Source organism: Siphateles boraxobius, unplaced genomic scaffold, assembly GCF_051911475.1.
Source record: "Siphateles boraxobius isolate OS27281-9 unplaced genomic scaffold, OSU_SipBor_1 146, whole genome shotgun sequence".
Classification (NCBI taxonomy): domain Eukaryota; kingdom Metazoa; phylum Chordata; class Actinopteri; order Cypriniformes; family Leuciscidae; genus Siphateles; species Siphateles boraxobius.
This window is the reverse complement of record NW_027508751.1, coordinates 463,940-486,500: the sequence shown is the minus strand read 5'-3', so window position 1 is coordinate 486,500 and position 22,561 is coordinate 463,940. Positions and strand designations below refer to the sequence as shown.

Below are 22,561 nucleotides of genomic sequence, written 5' to 3'. Positions count from 1 at the left end.
AGACTTATTAAAAGTGTTAAGGCCCGTTCACACCAAGAACGATAACTAAATATATCGTTCTGCTTATTCTGTCACTTTAAATGCTCGAGCGCGTTTCACCAGGATTGATTCTGATTGGCTGTCAGTGTTTTTATCGTTCATTTGCTGGATAAAATCGTTCTGAATCTGATTCTAACGATATCGTTTCTCAGTGCCGTTATCTTTATAGCTGTGGTATGAACTCAACGGTTTTCAGAGCTATATCTTTTATCGTTATCTTTATAGTTATCGTCATGTGTGAACTGGGCGCTTTAATAAGCTACGAACCGAACCGTTGAAATTTTGAAACAGTTATGACTTAAGGTAACTGACATCACGTGACTTCACCGAATCACTGATTGCAACGGTTTGCAAACAGTTTTTCACTATTGAACATATTCAAGGTATGAGATCAATCCTCAAAACTAAGGAAAAGGAAGAATATTTGATCATCCATAACTAACAGTCACACTATTCAGGAGTCGTGAGTCACGCGTGAGTGTTTCCACACACTGGGAATGTTTGTGTTTTGATCTACAGTCTATGGTTTTGATGTGTTTGTTAATTCTGATACATTAACTTGAGATAAAAATTAGATAAAATATATTTTCTGAAAAATTGACCAAACATGAAGCAAGTTTAATTTTAAAACAAGTACAAATGTCTGCCAAAGGGGTCACTTAATTTTGATACTTCTTTTTTTCCTTATAAAAAATATAATTTTGTCATTCTGTCATTTTGAGTAGGCTATATCTTGATTCAAGACTTTTTTTTGCTGTGTATTTGTATATTAGATATGTAACATTTAAATTTTTTCCACAAGTTTTGCTTTTGCACTGAAAACAATGTAAATCCTAATTATTATTTTGTTAATTATGTTCTGGAATGTTTTTTTTATGTACACATTGGTTCGCACAATAGCTAAGAATATATGGACTCATTATATATACATATACAGTCATGTGAAAAAGATAGGACACCCCATGAAAACCTTTTTTTTCAACATTTGGACATTGGATCTTCATTTTAACAATATTGAGAAATGGAGGTCATATAAATAACAATAAAAACAACTAAAAAACTGAAGACATTTCTTTTTCAAATTATTTGTAAAATTTCCTTAATAGAAATGAAATATTTGGTGAGGAAAAAGATAGGACACCTCCACATTTATTTACTACTTAAATTGCATAAAATTAGAATCAGGTGCGCCACATCATGTGCAAAAGATTAGAACATCGTTAGAGAGGATTGTGGAGTAACCTGTCTTATTTAAACCTCAGACATTTAGGCTGCGTTCACACTGCAGGGGCTTAATGCGCAATTCCGATTTTTTGAAAAAATGTGATTTTTTTGCAAGGCCGTTCACATTTCCAATTAAATGCGACCTTTTGTGATCTCCTGTGTGAACGTGAATGTGAACGTGAAATGACCCAGAAGTGACCCGCATGCGTAGAAGAGTACTCAACGGTCATAGTTGTTGTTTATCTTCTCATTCCCGCCTACTTCAACGCAGAATTATGACGTTTGTCGCATATCAATGACGTGCGGGTCGGATACATGTGACCTGGCCGTTCAGATTGAAGTCGCATTTCAAAAGATCGGATACATATCGGATTTGGACCACATACCCAAGTGGCCTGGGTCGCATTTGAAAAGATCGGATCTGTGTCGTTCAGACTGTCATGAAAAGATCAGATACAGGTCGCATAGGGGCAAAAAAATCGGAATTGGGTCGTTTCAGCCTGCAGTGTGAACGTAGCCTAAGTGTGGTTTGCTCTTGATTGTGGAAGTGAGTGAAATCACAATGGTGAGATCAAAAGAGCTCCCTGAGGCCTTCAGAAAGAAGGTTGTAGATGCATACGAGTCTGGGAAGGGATTTAAAAAAATCTCCAAAATATTCGAAATCAGCCATTCCACTGTCCGAAAAATAATTTACAAGTGAAGAACGTTTAAAACAACTGCCAACATGCCCAAGTCAGTCTGTCCTAGCAAGTTCAGCCCAAGAGCAGACCGCAAGATGCTTAAAGAAGTCTCCAACAATCCTAAAATGTCATCTCGGGACCTACAGGTAACTCTTGCCACAGTTGATGTTAAAGTAAATGCGTCTACCATAAGAAAGAGACTGCACAAGTTTGATTTGCATGCAAGGTGTGCAAGGAGGAAACCCTTGCTGTCAAAAAACCCACTAAAGTTTGCCAGAGAACACCTAGACAAAGACCAGGACTTCTGGAACTAATGTGCTTTGGACGGATGAATCCAAAGTTGAATTGTTTGGGCCCAGTAGCAGAGGACATGTGCGGCGCAAACCAAAGACAGCATTTGAGCACAAGAACCTCATGTGAAGCAACTGTGAACCATGGAGGTGGAAACGTCCTGGTTTGGGCCTGGCCAACTCACTATCATAGAACCCACTATGAATTCTTCATTATATCAGAGGGTACTTGAGGAAAATATAAGACCATCTGTCCGAGAATTGAAGCTGAAGCGGATGTGGACTATGCAACATGACAATGACCCAAAACATTCCAGTAAATCGACCAAGGAATGGCTCGAAAGAAAGAAATGGAGAGTCCTGGAATGGCCAAGTCAAAGCCCGGATCTTAATCCTATCGAGATGCTGTGGGGTGATTTGAAACGGGCTGTGGATGCAAGAAACCCCTCAAACATCACACAGCTGAAAGAACTCTGTGTGGAGGAGTGGGAAAAACTCTCCCAGTCGATGTCAGAAAATAGGAAACGTCTTATTGAGGTTATTTCGGGCAATTCCAGCTATTAGGGCATAGGGTGTCCTAACTTTCGCCTCAGTAGGAATTGGCATCTCTGTAAAAAATTTTGTTAAATAAATGATATCATGGTTAAAATTTCTTTGTTTTTGGTTCAATTACATCACCTTTATCTATAGATATTGTTTGAAAGAAGATACAATTTTGATATGTCCATATTTCTTACAAAAGAACAAAATATTTCACAGGGTGTCCTATCTTGTTCACATGACTGTATATATGTATATTATATTGGATATTTCCTTCTGTTAGGCCTAACTTTTTTCGTAAACATTTTCTGTAACTTTCACGGTTTTGCATTAGGTCATATTGGGATGTTCTCTGAAATCGTTGGATGTGGCACAGAAGTTTATTCAAATGTGCTATTAGTATACTTCTAAAACTAAAAAACAAGAAAATAGGCTTTGTCAAATTTCTTAGAAATATACTTAAAATTACACTTATGCTGACAGAAAATTCTAACTAATTTGGCCTATACTTGTACGCAATCTTTTGATCGAGATATACTTGTAAGTATAAAAGTATTCTAAGTTTGTCGTCGTGTTGCTTACTCTTCTGGGATTGAGTAGCCTATTAAATACTAGGAATTTGCTTCAAATGAAGAAATTTTCAAAATGATGACTTATTATCACTAGGGATGCACCGATACCGATACCAGTATCGGTATCGGGCCCGATACCAAGCTCATGTACTTGTACTCGTACTCGTAAAAATACCCCGATACCAAAGACCGATACCTCACGTATATCCTTAGCTTATATTTCTTATGAACACTCTTCCTGCAGTTATAGTGTTGCTAGATTTAATAGTACACTCTAATATTTCACTTTACACTTTCGGCTGTGATTACATTGTTACTCAGTGTTATGTTAAACATTTGTTCTGTGATTTATTTGGCACCTTATGACAAATTTGATTGTCTTGTTGTCTGTGATTTCTTTAGAACTTTGACAACTTTGTGACAGGCAGGTAAAAATTACATTCATTATGTCCTTGGTTTTGCCCTTTGGAGGTTATTGGACACTGTGAAATTTGGGCTTTGAAAATTTGTGATAAGCACAATAAGAATTATTTATTTTTTTAGGTTTATTTAAGTTGTTGAAAATAAAGATGCTGATTTGTTCATTAGTCTCATTGTGCTGTCTTAGAAAATTGCCACATAAAACGAGAACCCCCCCAGTACAACAGGCATCGGTATCGGTATCGGCGAGTACCAGGAAAAAAATATCGGTACTCGTACTCGACCCTTAAAAAGTGGTATCGGTGCATCCCTAATTATCACGACAAAAGGTCAGACTCTTGGTATACTGAGTCATATGTATGAGATGAAAACTTAGTCATAGTTATGACATTAAAGTAAAAAATCTGAAATTATGACATAGTAAGTACATTTTCTATCTGACATTTAAGATTTAGTATGTCATAATTATGACTTTTAATGTCATAATGAAGATTTACAAAAACTCGATTTTGCGGCAGAAATAGGCTTTCATACATATTTGCAAAATTATGTTCTCGTCCGTTTACACATTTCTGCTTTACATTCAGAACAAAGTACCATATCATGTTTTTATTTGAAACACACACACACACACACACACACACACACACACACACACACACACACACACACACACACACACACACACATATCTATCACTGACATATCTTAAATCAGACCATGGTACATGCATTTAGTAATCATAGAAATGCCTATTTTTGTTTGGTTGGTTTTGTATTTCAACGTGGTGCAATGGAAATGCTACGCTTTTTTGTGGATATTTACCCTGTTAGGACAATGCAATTCTTTGAAGTACCCTGGAGAACCATGGAAATACCATGGTAAGTGAATAATCATTCTTGTTCTTTTCTAGCTTATGCATTAATACAGCTTATATACCCTACACTTGTATACCGTGAATATTTTTTGCTTTTATGAAGAATTGCATGTGATGTTCCTCATTTGCAAGTTGCTTTGCTGAATGAATGAATGTAAATCATAGTATTATTCACAGTTTTGTGTCCTGATTTGACTGCATCTGTCTTCCTTCATATTTAGGCTCTTAGATTGGCCTGATGTTGCACTTATGGATGAACCAGCTAGCGGTCGAGATAAAGGCGTAAATAAGAAATGGAGAATCAAGACAGAAACTAAAAGACTCAGGAAGTCACTGAGGGAAGTTTAGTGGTTTCTTGCGTCACAGACACTTTACACTGACGCTTGTTGCCGGTGCAGAGAGAAAGGTAAGGACTGGAGGCTTTTCTTTATTCTTCTGTGTTTTTCTCCTCTCAATCTTTAACTTTAGCTTTAGCTGAAAAGATGATCAAGCGGCGTCTGATGGGATCCGCTCATGTCGGGGAAAGTCCTGAGTTTGTTTGATGATGTGAACGTGAAGCTCTCATGGCCTTCAGATGTGATCAGTCATTTCCGCAAGAGCACCAGAGACCAAGAGGAACGAACTCGCTGAAAATCAGTCCGACATGATGCGAAACCCTCGAGAGGAGTTTGAGATGCAAAACCTGTGGCAGATTTTTGAGTCGATCTTCTGCGATACTTCTGGAAAGATATGAAGATGATGTTAAAAGCATGAGGGTGTGGCTTTGAATTGGTGCAAAACTCACGAACGGAGAAGAGGAAACGGTGGCACGCGACCCAACCCAGCGTTTCGTGATGTGAAGGGTCTTTACTACTGACTGTGTCATGGTTCAAAACTACAACTCCAGCAGATGAACTGTTGTTTATATGCAGGTTTGCTCTCCGTTTAGATTTTGTCCTGTTTTTGGATTTCATTTTTTGCATTTTGTGCTGTTCTTGTTTGTTTCCTGTGGTTGTGAAGCTAGAGGAGTGTTTTATTGCTGACAGGCCGCACTTTCATAATTCAGAAGACTTCAAAAAATGTTAGGTAACACTTTATTTTACAGTGTCCTTATTACATATGTTACATGTACTAACCATAGTAACAACAGTAAATTATGCATAATTACATGCAACTAACTCTCAACCAAATCCTAACCCTATAGTAAGTACATGTAGTTGCTTAATATTACTCAGTACTTAAATATATAATTACATTGTAACAATGACACGTGAAATTAAAGTGTAACCAAATGTTATTTCTGAATGTTTTTGGTTATGCCAACATTTAGTTTTCAATTTGCAAACATCATGGGAAACGTTACTGTTGAACGTTACATTCTGAAACTTGTAACATTTAAAAAAAGTTAGATGAACTAAAATGTTTAAATGTGTAAATAATAGTGATGCACAATTATATCGGCCACCAGATGCGCACTGTTAAACATGATGGCTTTGAATTGTTTGAAATATGATTGGAATCACTTCGAAAAATGAAAATACAGTAAAGTGCAAGTCTGTCATATCAGCTACATAAAATTATAATAAGAACATCCTTATTATTGTGTGATTGGGACATGGATTTTAATGGTGAGACTTGTTTTTGTAATCAGGCTCTCAAAAATTATATAAACCTGGATTTAGATTTATCGGCCAATATATCGGTTATCGGCTTTCAAATATAAAGAATTATCGGTATCGGCCAAAATGTTTATATCGGTGCATCTCTAGTAAATAACGTTTTTGTGCTCATGTTATTAAACTTTCTATTAACATTAACAAACAAGAATATTTGTTCATAACGTTCTGAGAATTCCCTGTTAGTTAATGGAGTTCTCAGTTACGTCCCATTTAAATGATAAAGTTGTATTGATCTTAAATCAAAATACATTTACTTGAGATGGAGAGTGCCTTAAGATAAGAAGTCTTGTTTTCTACTACTGTCAATTTACCTCTGCGTTTGGGTAGATGTTTTGATTGGCTGTCAGTAGAGATGCAACGATATGAAAATGTTAGCCGATACCGATAGCCGATAATTCTTTAGATTTGAATGCCGATAACCGATTTATTGGCTGATAAACCTTAATCCAAATTTTTAAATAATTTTTGAGAGCCTGATTATAAAAGCAAGTATCATCATTAAAAGTCATGACAATCACACAATAAAAATGATGTTCTTATTAAAATTTGATGTAGCCGATATGACAGACAGATATGACTTTACTGTATTTTCCTTTTTCGAAGTGATTCCAATCATATTTCAAGCAATTCATAACCATCATGTTTAACAGTGTGCATCTGAAGATTCTCAGCTGAAGGACATAATCCATTTTTATTGCCTTTAATATATCGGGCAAATTTTCTTATTGGGCCGATAACTATAACATTAAACTGTACATATATCGGCCGATACTGATATGGTGGCCGATATATCGTGCTTCCCTAGCTGTCAGTATTAATGAAAAGTAATATTCATTCCTTAGTTTATCATGTTTTTTAAGGATATTTCGAATCCCCAGTTTTCTGTCTTTGTGAACATGGTAACTTTGGTGGTTAAATCTCATGTTCTCACTTATAAAATGTCTGAAAGAAATGTAATTGCATATATATATATATATATATATATATATATATATATATATACACTTACCGGTCACTTTATTAGGAACACATTGCTTTGGACCGCGTTTGCCTTAGGAACTGCTTTAAATTTTTCGAGCCAGAGATTCAACAACCTGCTGGAAACATTCCTCAGAGATTCTGGTCCATATTATCATGAAATCCTCCCGCAGATACAAGGCAGGATGATCCATGTTTTCATGCTTTTTACACCAGATTCTGACCCTTCATCTTGAATGTAGCCGCAGAAACCCAGACTCATCAGATCGAGGATTTGAGTTACTGTTGCCTGACCCAGTCTGGTCATTCACCTCTGACCTCTGACCTCAGACCTCAGATCATTCTCTGTGAACACTAGAGATGGTTGTGTGTGAAACTCGCAGTAGATCAGCAGTTTCTGAAACACTCAGCCCGTCTGACACCAACAACATGTTCAAAGCCACTTAAATCAGCTTTATTCCTCGTTCTGATGCTCAGTTTGAACTTCAGGAGATCGTCTTGATCGTGTCGAGTTGCTGTTGTGTGATTAGCTGATTAGATATTTGCATACCTAGTAACTCACTCACACACAACCAGAGACGCACTCTCACTCTCTCTCACACACACACACACACACACAACCAGAGACGCACTCTCACTCTCTCTCTCACACACACACACACACACACACAAACACACACACACACACACACACACACACACACACACACACACACACACACACACACACACAACCAGAGACGCTCTCTCTCTCTCTCTCTCTCTCTCTCTCTCACACACACACACACACACACACACACACACACACACACACACACACACACACACAACCAGAGACAATCTCTCTCTCACACACACACACTCACACACACACAGAGAGAGAGATAGACACACTCACTCTCACACAGAGACACACCCTCTCACACAGGCACACACACTCACATACACAACCAGAGACACACTCTCTCTCTCACACACTCACACATTCACAGATACACACAGACACATACATATGTTTTTCAGTTTTTTAAAAAGTAAGGGAGTTTATGCTCTACCGTCTAGATCATTAAATCTTGGAAGAATTTGATAAAAAATGTATTAATCTCCAAAGAACCATAAAGCAACCCTTCAACAATCTTTATCTTTAAGAGTGATCACAATTGTTATGTTATGTTAAACGTTTTCTGAATATTGTGGCTTATAAAGTATTCATTGCTTCTTTTATATATATACTGTATATTTCATATCTCCAGATATGAAGAGTCGATTCCATCAAGCAGTGCATCAGGATGAGGTTCATCAGTGAAGTTCTGGATCATAACTCAGGATTAAACTGATTCAACAGCGTCAGATATTCTGCAGCAGCCGTGATGTGCGGTTTAACTTCAGCAGTTCACACACACGCTCATTAAACAGCACACACACACACACACACACACACACACACACACACACACACACACACACACACACACACACACACACACACACACACACACACACACACACACACACACATATACACACACACACACACACACACAAGGCCTGAATGTTAGAGAGGAGGTGAAACACAAGCAAGATGAGGAGAGGCCGGAGAAAAGGAGGCAGTCGGGATAAAGTGTTCGGGTGTGACCTTCTGGAGCATCTGACCTCCACCGCACAAGACAGTGAGTTATTCCTTTATTCCCAATGAGTTTATTCCTTTTTCCCACAAACTGAGTTTATTCCCACTGACTTGAGTTTATTCCCACAGACTGAGTTTATCCCACAGACTGAGTTTATTCCACAGACTGAGTTTATTCCCACAGACCGAGTTTATCCCACAGACTGAGTTCATTCCCACAGACTGAGTTTATCCCACAGACTGAGTTTATCCCACAGACTGAGTTTATTCCCACTGACTGAGTTTATTCCCACAGACTGAGTTTATTCCCACTGACTGAGTTTATTCCCACTGACTGAGTTTATTCCCACTGACTGAGTTCATTCCCAAAGACTGAGTTTATTCCACAGACTGAGTTTATTCCCACAGACTGAGTTTATTCCCACTGACTGAGTTTATTCCCACAGACTGAGTTTATTCCCACAGACTGAGTTTATTCCCACAGACTGAGTTTATTCCCACAGACTGAGTTTATTCCCACTGACTGAGTTTATTCCCACAGACTGAGTTTATTCCCACAGACTGAGTTTATTCCCACAGACTGAGTTTATCCCTACAGACTGAGTTTATCCCTACAGACTGGGTTTATTCCCACAGACTGAGTTTATTCCCACAGACTGAGTTTATTCCCACAGACTGAGTTTATTCCCACTGACTGAGTTTATTCCCACAGACTGAGTTTATCCCACAGACTGAGTTAATTCCCACAGACTGAGTTTATTCCCACAGACTGAGTTTATTCCCACAGACTGAGTTTATTCCCACAGACTGAGTTTATTCCACAGACTGAGTTTATTCCCACAAACTGAGTTTTTCCCAAAGACTGAGTTTATTCCCACAGACTGAGTTTATTTCCACAGACTGAGTTTATTCCCACAGACTGAGTTTATCCCACAGACTGAGTTTATTCCCACAGACTGAGTTTATTCCCACAGACTGAGTTTATTCCCACAGACTGAGTTTATTCCCACTGACTGAGTTTATTCCCACAGACTGAGTTTATTCCCACAGACTGAGTTTATCCCACAGACTGAGTTTATCCCACAGACTGAGTTTATTCCCACAGACTGAGTTTATTCCCACAGACTGAGTTTATTCCCACAGACTGAGTTTATTCCCACTGACTGAGTTTATTCCCACAGACTGAGTTTATTCCCACAGACTGAGTTTATTCCTCAGACTGAGTTTATTCCCACAGACTGAGTTTATCCCTACAGACTGAGTTTATCCCTACAGACTGGGTTTATTCCCACAGACTGAGTTTATTCCCACAGTCTGAGTTTATTCCCACAGACTGAGTTTATTCCCACAGACTGAGTTTATTCCCACAGACTGAGTTTATCCCACAGACTGAGTTTATTCCCACAGACTGAGTTTATTCCTCAGACTGAGTTTATTCCCACAGACTGAGTTTATTCCCACAGACTGAGTTTATTCCCACTGACTGAGTTTATTCCCACAGACTGAGTTTATCCCACAGACTGAGTTAATTCCCACAGACTGAGTTTATTCCCACAGACTGAGTTTATTCCCACAGACTGAGTTTATTCCCACTGACTGAGTTTATTCCCACAGACTGAGTTTATTCCCACAGACTGAGTTTATTCCCACAGACTGAGTTTATTCCCACAGACTGAGTTTATTCCCACAGACTGAATTTATCCCACAGACTGAGTTCATCCCACTGACTGAGTTTTTCCCACAGACTGAGTTTATCCCTACAGACTGAGTTTATCCCATAGACTGAGTTTATCCCACAGACTGAGTTTATCCCACAGACTGAGTTTATCCCTACAGACTGAGTTTATTCCCACAGACTGAGTTTATTCCCACAGACTGAGTTTATTCCCACTGACTGAGTTTATTCCCACAGACTGAGTTTATCCCACAGACTGAGTTAATTCCCACAGACTGAGTTTATTCCCACAGACTGAGTTTATTCCCACAGACTGAGTTTATTCCCACAGACTGAGTTTATTCCCACTGACTGAGTTTATTCCCACAGACTGAGTTTATTCCCACAGACTGAGTTTATTCCCACAGACTGAGTTCATCCCACTGACTGAGTTTTTCCCACAGACTGAGTTTATCCCTACAGACTGAGTTTATCCCTACAGACTGAGTTTATCCCACAGACTGAGTTTATTCCCACAGACTGAGTTTATCCCTACAGACTGAGTTTATCCCATAGACTGAGTTTATCCCATAGACTGAGTTTTTCCCACAGACTGAGTTTATTCCCACAGACTGAGTTTATTCCCACAGACTGAGTTTATTCCCACAGACTGAGTTTATTCCCACAGACTGAGTTTATCCCACAGACTGAGTTTATTCCCACAGACTGAGTTTATCCCACAGACTGAGTTTATCCCACAGACTGAGTTTATTCCCACAGACTGAGTTTATCCCACAGACTGAGTTTATCCCATAGACTGAGTTTATCCCACAGACTGAGTTTATCCCACAGACTGAGTTTATCCCTACAGACTGAGTTTATCCCATAGACTGAGTTTATCCCACAGACTGAGTTTTTCCCACAGACTGAGTTTATTCCCACAGACTGAGTTTATTCCCACAGACTGAGTTTATTCCCACAGACTGAGTTTATTCCCACAGACTGAGTTTATCCCACAGACTGAGTTTATTCCCACAGACTGAGTTTATCCCACAGACTGAGTTTATCCCACAGACTGAGTTTATTCCCACAGACTGAGTTTATTCCCACTGTCTGAGTTTATCCCACAGACTGAGTTTATTCCCACAGACTGAGTTTATTCCACAGACTGAGTTTATTCCCACAGACTGAGTTTATTCCACAGACTGAGTTTATCCCGCAGACTGAGTTTATTCCCACAGACTGAGTTTATTCCACAGACTGAGTTTATCCCACAGACTGAGTTTATTCCCACAGACTGAGTTTATCCCACAGACTGAGTTTATCCCACAGACTGAGTTTATTCCCACAGACTGAGTTTATTCCCACAGACTGAGTTTATCCCACAGACTGAGTTTATTCCCACAGACTGAGTTTATTCCACAGACTGAGTTTATTCCCACAGACTGAGTTTATTCCCACAGACTGAGTTTATCCCGCAGACTGAGTTTATCCCGCAGACTGAGTTTATTCCGCAGACTGAGTTTATCCCGCAGACTGAGTTTATTCCCACAGACTGAGTTTATTCCCACAGACTGAGTTTATTCCCACAGACTGAGTTTATTCCCACAGACTGAGTTTATTCCCACAGACTGAGTTTATCCCACTGACTGAGTTTATTCCCACAGGCTGAGTTTATTCCCACAGACTGAGTTTATTCCCACAGACTGAGTTTATTCCCACGGACTGAGTTTATTCCACAGACTGAGTTTATTCCCACAGACTGAGTTTATTCCGCAGACTGAGTTAATCCCGCAGACTGAGTTTATTCCCGCAGACTGAGTTTATTCCCACAGACTGAGTTTATTCCACAGACTGAGTTTATTCCCACAGGCTGAGTTTATTCCCACAGACTGAGTTTATTCCACAGACTGAGTTTATCCCACAGACTGAGTTTATTCCCACAGACTGAGTTTATCCCACAGACTGAGTTTATCCCACAGACTGAGTTTATTCCCACAGACTGAGTTTATTCCCACAGACTGAGTTTATCCCACAGACTGAGTTTATTCCCACAGACTGAGTTTATTCCACAGACTGAGTTTATTCCCACAGACTGAGTTTATTCCCACAGACTGAGTTTATCCCGCAGACTGAGTTTATCCCGCAGACTGAGTTTATTCCGCAGACTGAGTTTATCCCGCAGACTGAGTTTATTCCCACAGACTGAGTTTATTCCCACAGACTGAGTTTATTCCCACAGACTGAGTTTATTCCCACAGACTGAGTTTATCCCACTGACTGAGTTTATTCCCACAGACTGAGTTTATCCCACAGACTGAGTTTATCCCACAGACTGAGTTTATTCCCACAGACTGAGTTTATTCCCACTGACTGAGTTTATCCCACAGACTGAGTTTATTCCCACAGACTGAGTTTATTCCACAGACTGAGTTTATTCCACAGACTGAGTTTATCCCGCAGACTGAGTTTATTCCCACAGACTGAGTTTATTCCCACAGACTGAGTTTATTCCCACAGACTGAGTTTATTCCCACAGACTGAGTTTATCCCACAGACTGAGTTTATTCCCACAGACTGAGTTTATTCCCACAGGCTGAGTTTATCCCACAGGCTGAGTTTATTCCCACAGACTGAGTTTATTCCCACAGACTGAGTTTATTCCCACGGACTGAGTTTATTCCACAGACTGAGTTTATTCCCACAGACTGAGTTTATTCCGCAGACTGAGTTTATCCCGCAGACTGAGTTTATTCCGCAGACTGAGTTTATCTCACAGACTGAGTTTATTCCCACAGACTGAGTTTATTCCCACAGACTGAGTTTATCCCGCAGACTGAGTTTATTCCCACAGACTGAGTTTATCCCGCAGACTGAGTTTATTCCCACAGACTGAGTTTATTCCACAGACTGAGTTTATCCCACAGACTGAGTTTATTCCCACAGACTGAGTTTATTCCCACAGACTGAGTTTATTCCCACAGACTGAGTTTATTCCCACAGACTGAGTTTATCCCACAGACTGAGTTTATTCCCACAGACTGAGTTTATCCCACAGACCGAGTTTATCCCACAGACTGAGTTTATTCCCACAGACTGAGTTTATTCCCACTGACTGAGTTTATCCCACAGACTGAGTTTATTCCCACAGACTGAGTTTATTCCCACAGACTGAGTTTATTCCACAGACTGAGTTTATCCCACAGACTGAGTTTATTCCCACAGACTGTGTTCATTCCCACAGACTGAGTTCATTCCCACAGACTGAGTTTATCCCACAGACTGAGTTTATTCCCACAGACTGAGTTTATCCCACAGACTGAGTTTATCCCACAGACTGAGTTTATCCCACAGACTGAGTTTATACCCACAGACTGAGTTTATCCCACAGACTGAGTTTATTCCACAGACTGAGTTTATTCCCACTGACTGAGTTAATCCCACTGACTGAGTTAATCCCACAGACTGAGTTTATTCCCACAGACTGAGTTTATTCCACAGACTGAGTTTATTCCCACAGACTGAGTTTATTCCCACAGACTGAGTTTATCCCACAGACTGAGTTTATTCCCACTGACTGAGTTCATTCCCACAGACTGAGTTAATCCCACAGACTGAGTTTATTCCCACAGACTGAGTTTATCCCACAGACTGAGTTTACTCCACTGACTGAGTTAATCCCACTGACTGAGTTAATCCCACAGACTGAGTTTATTCCCACAGACTGAGTTTATTCCACAGACTGAGTTTATTCCCACAGACTGAGTTTATTCCCACAGACTGAGTTTATCCCACAGACTGAGTTTATTCCCACTGACTGAGTTCATTCCCACAGACTGAGTTAATCCCACAGACTGAGTTTATTCCCACAGACTGAGTTTATCCCACAGACTGAGTTTACTCCACAGACTGAGTTTATCCCACAGACTGAGTTTATTCCCACAGACTGAGTTTATCCCACAGACTGAGTTTATTCCCACAGACTGAGTTTATTCCCACAGACTGAGTTTATCCCACAGACTGAGTTTATTCCCACAGACTGAGTTTATCCCACAGACTGAGTTTATCCCACAGACTGAGTTTATTCCCACAGACTGAGTTTACTCCCACAGACTGAGTTGACTGAGTTTATTCCCACAGACTGAGTTTATCCCACAGACTGAGTTTATTCCCACAGACTGAGTTTATCCCACAGACTGAGTTTATTCCCACAGACTGAGTTTATTCCCACAGACTGAGTTTATTCCCACAGACTGAGTTTATTCCCACAGACTGAGTTTATCCCACAGACTGAGTTTATTCCCACTGACTGAGTTTATCCCACAGACTGAGTTTATTCCCACAGTCTGAGTTTATTCCCACAGACTGATTTTATCCCACAGACTGAGTTTATTCCACAGTCTGAGTTTATTCCCACAGACTGAGTTTATTCCCACAGACTGAGTTTATCCCACAGGCTGAGTTTATTCCCACAGACTGAGTTTATTCCCACAGACTGAGTTTATTCCCACAGACTGAGTTTATCCCGCAGACTGAGTTTATCCCACAGACTGAGTTTATTCCCACAGACTGAGTTTATTCCCACAGACTGAGTTTATTCCCACAGACTGAGTTCATTCCCACAGACTGAGTTTATTCCCACAGACTGAGTTTATCCCACAGACTGAGTTTATCCCACAGACTGAGTTTATCCCACAGACTGAGTTTATCCCACAGACTGAGTTTATCCCACAGACTGAGTTTATACCCACAGACTGAGTTTATTCCCACAGACTGAGTTTATTCCCACAGACTGAGTTTATTCCCACAGACTGAGTTTATTCCACAGACTGAGTTTATTCCCACTGACTGAGTTAAGCCCACTGACTGAGTTAATCCCACAGACTGAGTTTATTCCCACAGACTGAGTATATTTCCACAGACTGAGCTTATTCCCACAGACTGAGTTTATCCCACAGACTGAGTTTATTCCCACTGACTGAGTTCATTCCCACAGACTGAGTTAATCCCACAGACTGAGTTTATTCCCACAGACTGAGTTTATCCCACAGACTGAGTTTATCCCACAGACTGAGTTTATTCCCACAGACTGAGTTTATTCCACAGACTGAGTTTATTCCCACTGACTGAGTTTATTCCCACTGACTGAGTTTATCCCACAGACTGAGTTTATCCCACAGACTGAGTTTATTCCCACTGACTGAGTTTATCCCACAGACTGAGTTTATTCCCACAGACTGAGTTTATTCCCACAGACTGAGTTCATTCCCACAGACTGAGTTAATCCCACAGACTGAGTTTATTCCCACTGACTGAGTTAATCCCACAGACTAAGTTTATTCCCACAGACTGAGTTTATCCCACAGACTGAGTTTATTCCCACAGACTGAGTTTATCCCACAGACTGAGTTTATTCCCACAGACTGAGTTTATCCCACAGACTGAGTTTATCCCACAGACTGAGTTTATACCCACAGACTGAGTTTATCCCACAGACTGAGTTTATTCCACAGACTGAGTTTATTCCCACTGACTGAGTTAAGCCCACTGACTGAGTTAATCCCACAGACTGAGTTTATTCCCACTGACTGAGTTTATTCCACAGACTGAGTTTATTCCCACAGACTGAGTTTATTCCCACAGACTGAGTTTATCCCACAGACTGAGTTTATTCCCACTGACTGAGTTCATTCCCACAGACTGAGTTAATCCCACAGACTGAGTTTATTCCCACAGACTGAGTTTATCCCACAGACTGAGTTTATTCCACAGACTGAGTTTATCCCACAGACTGAGTTTATTCCCACAGACTGAGTTTATTCCACAGACTGAGTTTATTCCCACTGACTGAGTTTATTCCCACTGACTGAGTTTATCCCACAGACTGAGTTTATCCCACAGACTGAGTTTATTCCCACTGACTGAGTTTATCCCACAGACTGAGTTTATTCCCACAGACTGAGTTCATTCCCACAGACTGAGTTAATCCCACAGACTGAGTTTATTCCCACTGACTGAGTTAATCCCACAGATTGAGTTTATTCCCACAGACTGAGTTTATCCCACAGACTGAGTTTATTCCACAGACTGAGTTTATTCCCACAGACTGAGTTTATTCCCACAGACTGAGTTTATTCCCACAGACTGAGTTTATTCCCACAGACTGAGTTTATCCCACAGACTGAGTTTATTCCACAGACTGAGTTTATTCCCACAGACTGAGTTTATTCCCACAGACTGAGTTTATCCCACAGACTGAGTTTATTCCCACTGACTGAGTTTATTCCCACAGACTGAGTTTATTCCCACAGACTGAGTTTATCCCACAGACTGAGTTTATTCCCACAGACTGAGTTTATTCCCACAGACTGAGTTTATTCCCACAGACTGAGTTTATCCCACAGACTGAGTTTATTCCCACAGACTGAGTTTATTCCCACAGACTGAGTTTATCCCACAGGCTGAGTTTATTCCCACAGACTGAGTTTATTCCCACAGACTGAGTTTATCCCACAGGCTGAGTTTATTCCCACAGACTGAGTTTATTCCCACAGACTGAGTTTATCCCACAGACTGAGTTTATTCCCACAGACTGAGTTTATTCCCACAGACTGAGTTTATCCCACAGACTGAGTTTATCCCACAGACTGAGTTTATTCCCACAGACTGAGTTTATTCCCACTGACTGAGTTTATTCCCACAGACTGAGTTTATTCCACAGACTGAGTTTATCCCACAGACTGAGTTTATCCCACAGACTGAGTTTATTCCCACAGACTGAGTTTATTCCCACAGACTGAGTTTATTCCCACAGACTGAGTTTATTCCCACAGACTGAGTTTATTCCCACAGACTGAGTTTATCCCACAGACTGAGTTTATCCCACAGACTGAGTTTATACCCACAGACTGAGTTTATCCCACAGACTGAGTTTATTCCACAGACTGAGTTTATTCCCACTGACTGAGTAATCCCACAGACTGAGTTTATTCCCACAGACTGAGTTTATTCCCACAGACTGAGTTTATTCCACAGACTGAGTTTATTCCCACAGACTGAGTTAATCCCACAGACTGAGTTTATTCCCACTGACTGAGTTCATTCCCACAGACTGAGTTTATTCCCACAGACTGAGTTAATCCCACAGACTGAGTTTATTCCCACAGACTGAGTTAATCCCACAGACTGAGTTTATTCCCACAGACTGAGTTTATCCCACAGACTGAGTTTATCCCACAGACTGAGTTTATTCCCACTGACTGAGTTTATCCCACAGACTGAGTTTATCCCACAGACTGAGTTTATTCCCACAGACTGAGTTTATTCCCACTGACTGAGTTTATTCCCACAGACTGAGTTTATTCCACAGACTGAGTTTATCCCACAGACTGAGTTTATCCCACAGACTGAGTTTATTCCCACAGACTGAGTTTATTCCCACAGACTGAGTTTATTCCCACAGACTGAGTTTATTCCCACAGACTGAGTTTATTCCCACAGACTGAGTTTATCCCACAGACTGAGTTTATCCCACAGACTGAGTTTATACCCACAGACTGAGTTTATCCCACAGACTGAGTTTATTCCACAGACTGAGTTTATTCCCACTGACTGAGTTAATCCCACAGACTGAGTTTATTCCCACAGACTGAGTTTATTCCACAGACTGAGTTTATTCCCACAGACTGAGTTAATCCCACAGACTGAGTTTATTCCCACTGACTGAGTTCATTCCCACAGACTGAGTTTATTCCCACAGACTGAGTTAATCCCACAGACTGAGTTTATTCCCACAGACTGAGTTAATCCCACAGACTGAGTTTATTCCCACAGACTGAGTTTATCCCACAGACTGAGTTTATCCCACAGACTGAGTTTATTCCCACTGACTGAGTTTATCCCACAGACTGAGTTTATTCCCACAGACTGAGTTTATTCCCACAGACTGAGTTAATCCCACAGACTGAGTTTATTCCCACTGACTGAGTTAATCCCACAGACTGAGTTTATTCCCACAGACTGAGTTTATCCCACAGACTGAGTTTATTCCACAGACTGAGTTTATTCCCACAGACTGAGTTTATTCCCACAGACTGAGTTTATTCCCACAGACTGAGTTTATTCCCACAAACTGAGTTTATTCCCACAGACTGAGTTTATTCCCACAGACTGAGTTTATCCCACAGACTGAGTTTATTCCCACTGACTGAGTTTATTCCCACAGACTGAGTTTATTCCCACAGTCTGAGTTTATTCCCACAGACTGAGTTTATTCCCACAGTCTGAGTTTATTCCCACAGTCTGAGTTTATTCCCACAGACTGAGTTTATTCCACAGACTGAGTTTATTCCCACAGACTGAGTTTATTCCCACAGACTGAGTTTATTCCCACAGACTGAGTTTATCCCACAGACTGAGTTTATTCCCACTGACTGAGTTTATTCCCACAGACTGAGTTTATTCCCACAGTCTGAGTTTATTCCCACAGACTGAGTTTATTCCCACAGACTGAGTTTATTCCCACTGACTGAGTTTATTCCCACAGACTGAGTTTATTCCCACAGACTGAGTTTATTCCCACAGACTGAGTTTATTCCCACAGTCTGAGTTTATTCCCACAGACTGAGTTTATTCCCACAGACTGAGTTTATTCCACAGACTGAGTTTATTCCCACAGACTGAGTTTATTCCCACAGACTGAGTTTATCCCACAGACTGAGTTTATTCCCACTGACTGAGTTTATTCCCACAGACTGAGTTTATTCCCACAGACTGAGTTTATCCCACAGACTGAGTTTATCCCACAGACTGAGTTTATTCCCACTGACTGAGTTTATTCCCACAGACTGAGTTTATTCCCACAGACTGAGTTTATCCCACAGACTGAGTTTATCCCACAGACTGAGTTTATTCCCACAGACTGAGTTTATTCCCACAGACTGAGTTTATTCCCACAGTCTGAGTTTATTCCCACAGTCTGAGTTTATTCCCACAGACTGAGTTTATTCCACAGACTGAGTTTATTCCCACAGACTGAGTTTATTCCCACAGACTGAGTTTATCCCACAGACTGAGTTTATTCCCACTGACTGAGTTTATTCCCACAGACTGAGTTTATTCCACAGACTGAGTTTATTCCCACAGACTGAGTTTATTCCCACAGACTGAGTTTATCCCACAGACTGAGTTTATTCCCACTGACTGAGTTTATTCCCACAGACTGAGTTTATTCCCACAGACTGAGTTTATCCCACAGACTGAGTTTATCCCACAGACTGAGTTTATTCCCACAGACTGAGTTTATCCCACAGACTGAGTTTATTCCCACTGACTGAGTTTATCCCACAGACTGAGTTTATCCCACAGACTGAGTTTATTCCCACTGACTGAGTTTATTCCCACAGACTGAGTTTATTCCCACAGACTGAGTTTATCCCACAGACTGAGTTTATTCCCACAGACTGAGTTTATTCCACAGACTGAGTTTATTCCCACAGACTGAGTTTATTCCCACAGACTGAGTTTATCCCACAGACTGAGTTTATTCCCACAGACTGAGTTTATTCCCACAGACTGAGTTTATCCCACAGACTGAGTTTATTCCCACTGACTGAGTTTATTCCCACAGACTGAGTTTATCCCACAGACTGAGTTTATTCCCACTGACTGAGTTTATTCCCACAGACTGAGTTTATTCCCACAGACTGAGTTTATCCCACAGACTGAGTTTATTCCCACAGACTGAGTTTATTCCACAGACTGAGTTTATTCCCACAGACTGAGTTTATTCCCACAGACTGAGTTTATCCCACAGACTGAGTTTATTCCCACTGACTGAGTTTATTCCCACAGACTGAGTTTATTCCCACAGACTGAGTTTATCCCACAGACTGAGTTTATCCCACAGACTGAGTTTATTCCCACTGACTGAGTTTATTCCCACAGACTGAGTTTATTCCCACAGACTGAGTTTATCCCACAGACTGAGTTTATTCCACAGACTGAGTTTATCCCACAGACTGAGTTTATTCCCACAGACTGAGTTTATTCCCACTGACTGAGTTTATTCCCACAGACTGAGTTTATTCCCACAGACTGAGTTTATCCCACAGACTGAGTTTATCCCACAGACTGAGTTTATTCCCACAGACTGAGTTTATTCCCACTGACTGAGTTTATTCCCACAGACTGAGTTTATCCCACAGACTGAGTTTATCCCAAAGACTGAGTTTATTCCCACTGACTGAGTTTATTCCCACAGACTGAGTTTATTCCCACAGACTGAGTTTATCCCACTGACTGAGTTTATTCCCACAGTCTGAGTTTATCCCACAGACTGAGTTTATTCCACAGACTGAGTTTATCCCACAGACTGAGTTTATTCCCACAGACTGAGTTTATTCCCACAGACTGAGTTTATCCCACAGACTGAGTTTATTCCCACAGACTGAGTTTATTCCCACAGACTGAGTTTATCCCACAGACTGAGTTTATTCCCACTGACTGAGTTTATTCCCACAGACTGAGTTTATTCCCACAGACTGAATTGTTTATTCCTTTATTCCCACAGTTTTTCATGTGTTTTTCTGCTTGAATGCCTGAACATTTACACACACACAATCTCATACATCCTGAAATTCACACACACACACACACACACACACACACACACACACACACACACACACACACACACACACACACACACACACACACACACACACACTCAAACTCTCTCTGATGTGCAGTTCCTCAGGTGTTGCGCATCTGCGGCGAGTTCATCGAGGAACACGGGGTCGTGGACGGGATCTACAGACTGTCTGGAGTCTCATCCAACACACAGAAACTAAGGTGTGTGTATGTGTGTGTGTGTGTGTGTGTGTGTGTGTGTGTGTGTGTGTGTGTGTGTGTGTGTGTGTGTGTGTGTGTGTGTGTGTGTGTGTGTGTGTGTGTGTGTGGCATTTAAAGGCTTGAACACACTGATAGAGGAGTTTATCTCATTGCAGGAGTGAGTTTGACTCTGAAGGGTCTCCGGATCTGAATAAGGATGTGTATCTGCAGGACATCCACTGCGTGAGCTCCGTGTGTAAAGCGTATTTCAGAGAACTGCCCAACCCTCTGCTCACATACGAGCTGTACGACCGCTTCGCAGTGAGTCTCCGACAACATGAGCTGAGAAAGGCTTTTAAATACCTTTAAATGTTTGCAAATGAAGAAGGTAGATGTTGATCAATATGCAAAGTATTGGATGATATAATGCCAATATTTAATGAGATGTATAATGGCTGTATCCATATGTTCATATTCATATTCATAAGTTCTCAATTACTAAAAGTTACACATAGGTCCAAAGAGTTTGTTTCTTTCTTTTGATATATTGCATGTTCATATATTCATTCAACAAATATATTCCGGGGGCCTTGATAATTTTGGTAAAATTATCAAAAATGCTGCCGCTGATGGAGAGGGTTTTTTATTATTTGTCACATACATGTGATGCATTGTAGTGAAATGCTTTCCCATGGTTTTCCGTTACACAATGCAAAAATACTAACTACAATAAGATAAAGAGAAAAATAAATAAACCAATAATTGAAAAATATAAATATCTGTATTTGTATGTGTTTTTACGTGGCTTAAAAGTTCTTCAGATTTACATAACATAACGGTGCATTTACGCAGTTAATCTCATGTGCTTTAAAGTATTATTTTGCGCTTCTAAGACGTGTTGTTCTCTCGTCAGGAGTCTATCATTTATACAGACTCTAAATCTTGCCTTCAAGCAATGCACACTTTAAAAATGGATCATCCTTTGGTGAACTGTATCTTAACCAAAGTGAATTATCTACTAAATCAGTTCTTCAGTATTATCTTCTGCTGGGTTCCAGGCAGCTGCTAATGAAGCTCTTAATCAGGAAGTTAATGAATTTCGATGAAAAATTAGAATATCGTGCAAAAGTTCATTTATTTCAGTAATTCAACTTAGAAGGTGAATCTAATAT

General features: G+C 40.4%; 1 protein-coding gene across 2 annotated transcripts in view; it reads left to right on the top strand.

Moving 5' to 3' along the window:
* Nucleotides 1–4,937: 4,937 nt before the first annotated feature.
* LOC143738510 (uncharacterized) overlaps nt 4,938–22,561 on the top strand; it is a 71,885-nt gene continuing 54,261 nt past the window's right edge. The window contains exons 1-4 of one of the 2 annotated variants that reach the window (XM_077230492.1): nt 4,938–5,048; nt 8,532–8,948; nt 21,308–21,410; nt 21,566–21,710. In XM_077230492.1, the coding sequence (XP_077086607.1) occupies nt 8,861–8,948; nt 21,308–21,410; nt 21,566–21,710 (336 nt within the window). In that variant the 5' untranslated portion in view covers nt 4,938–5,048; nt 8,532–8,860. Of the gene's footprint in view, nt 5,554–8,531; nt 8,949–21,307; nt 21,411–21,565; nt 21,711–22,561 lie in introns of both variants that reach the window. The other variant, XM_077230493.1, reaches the window with a different exon arrangement.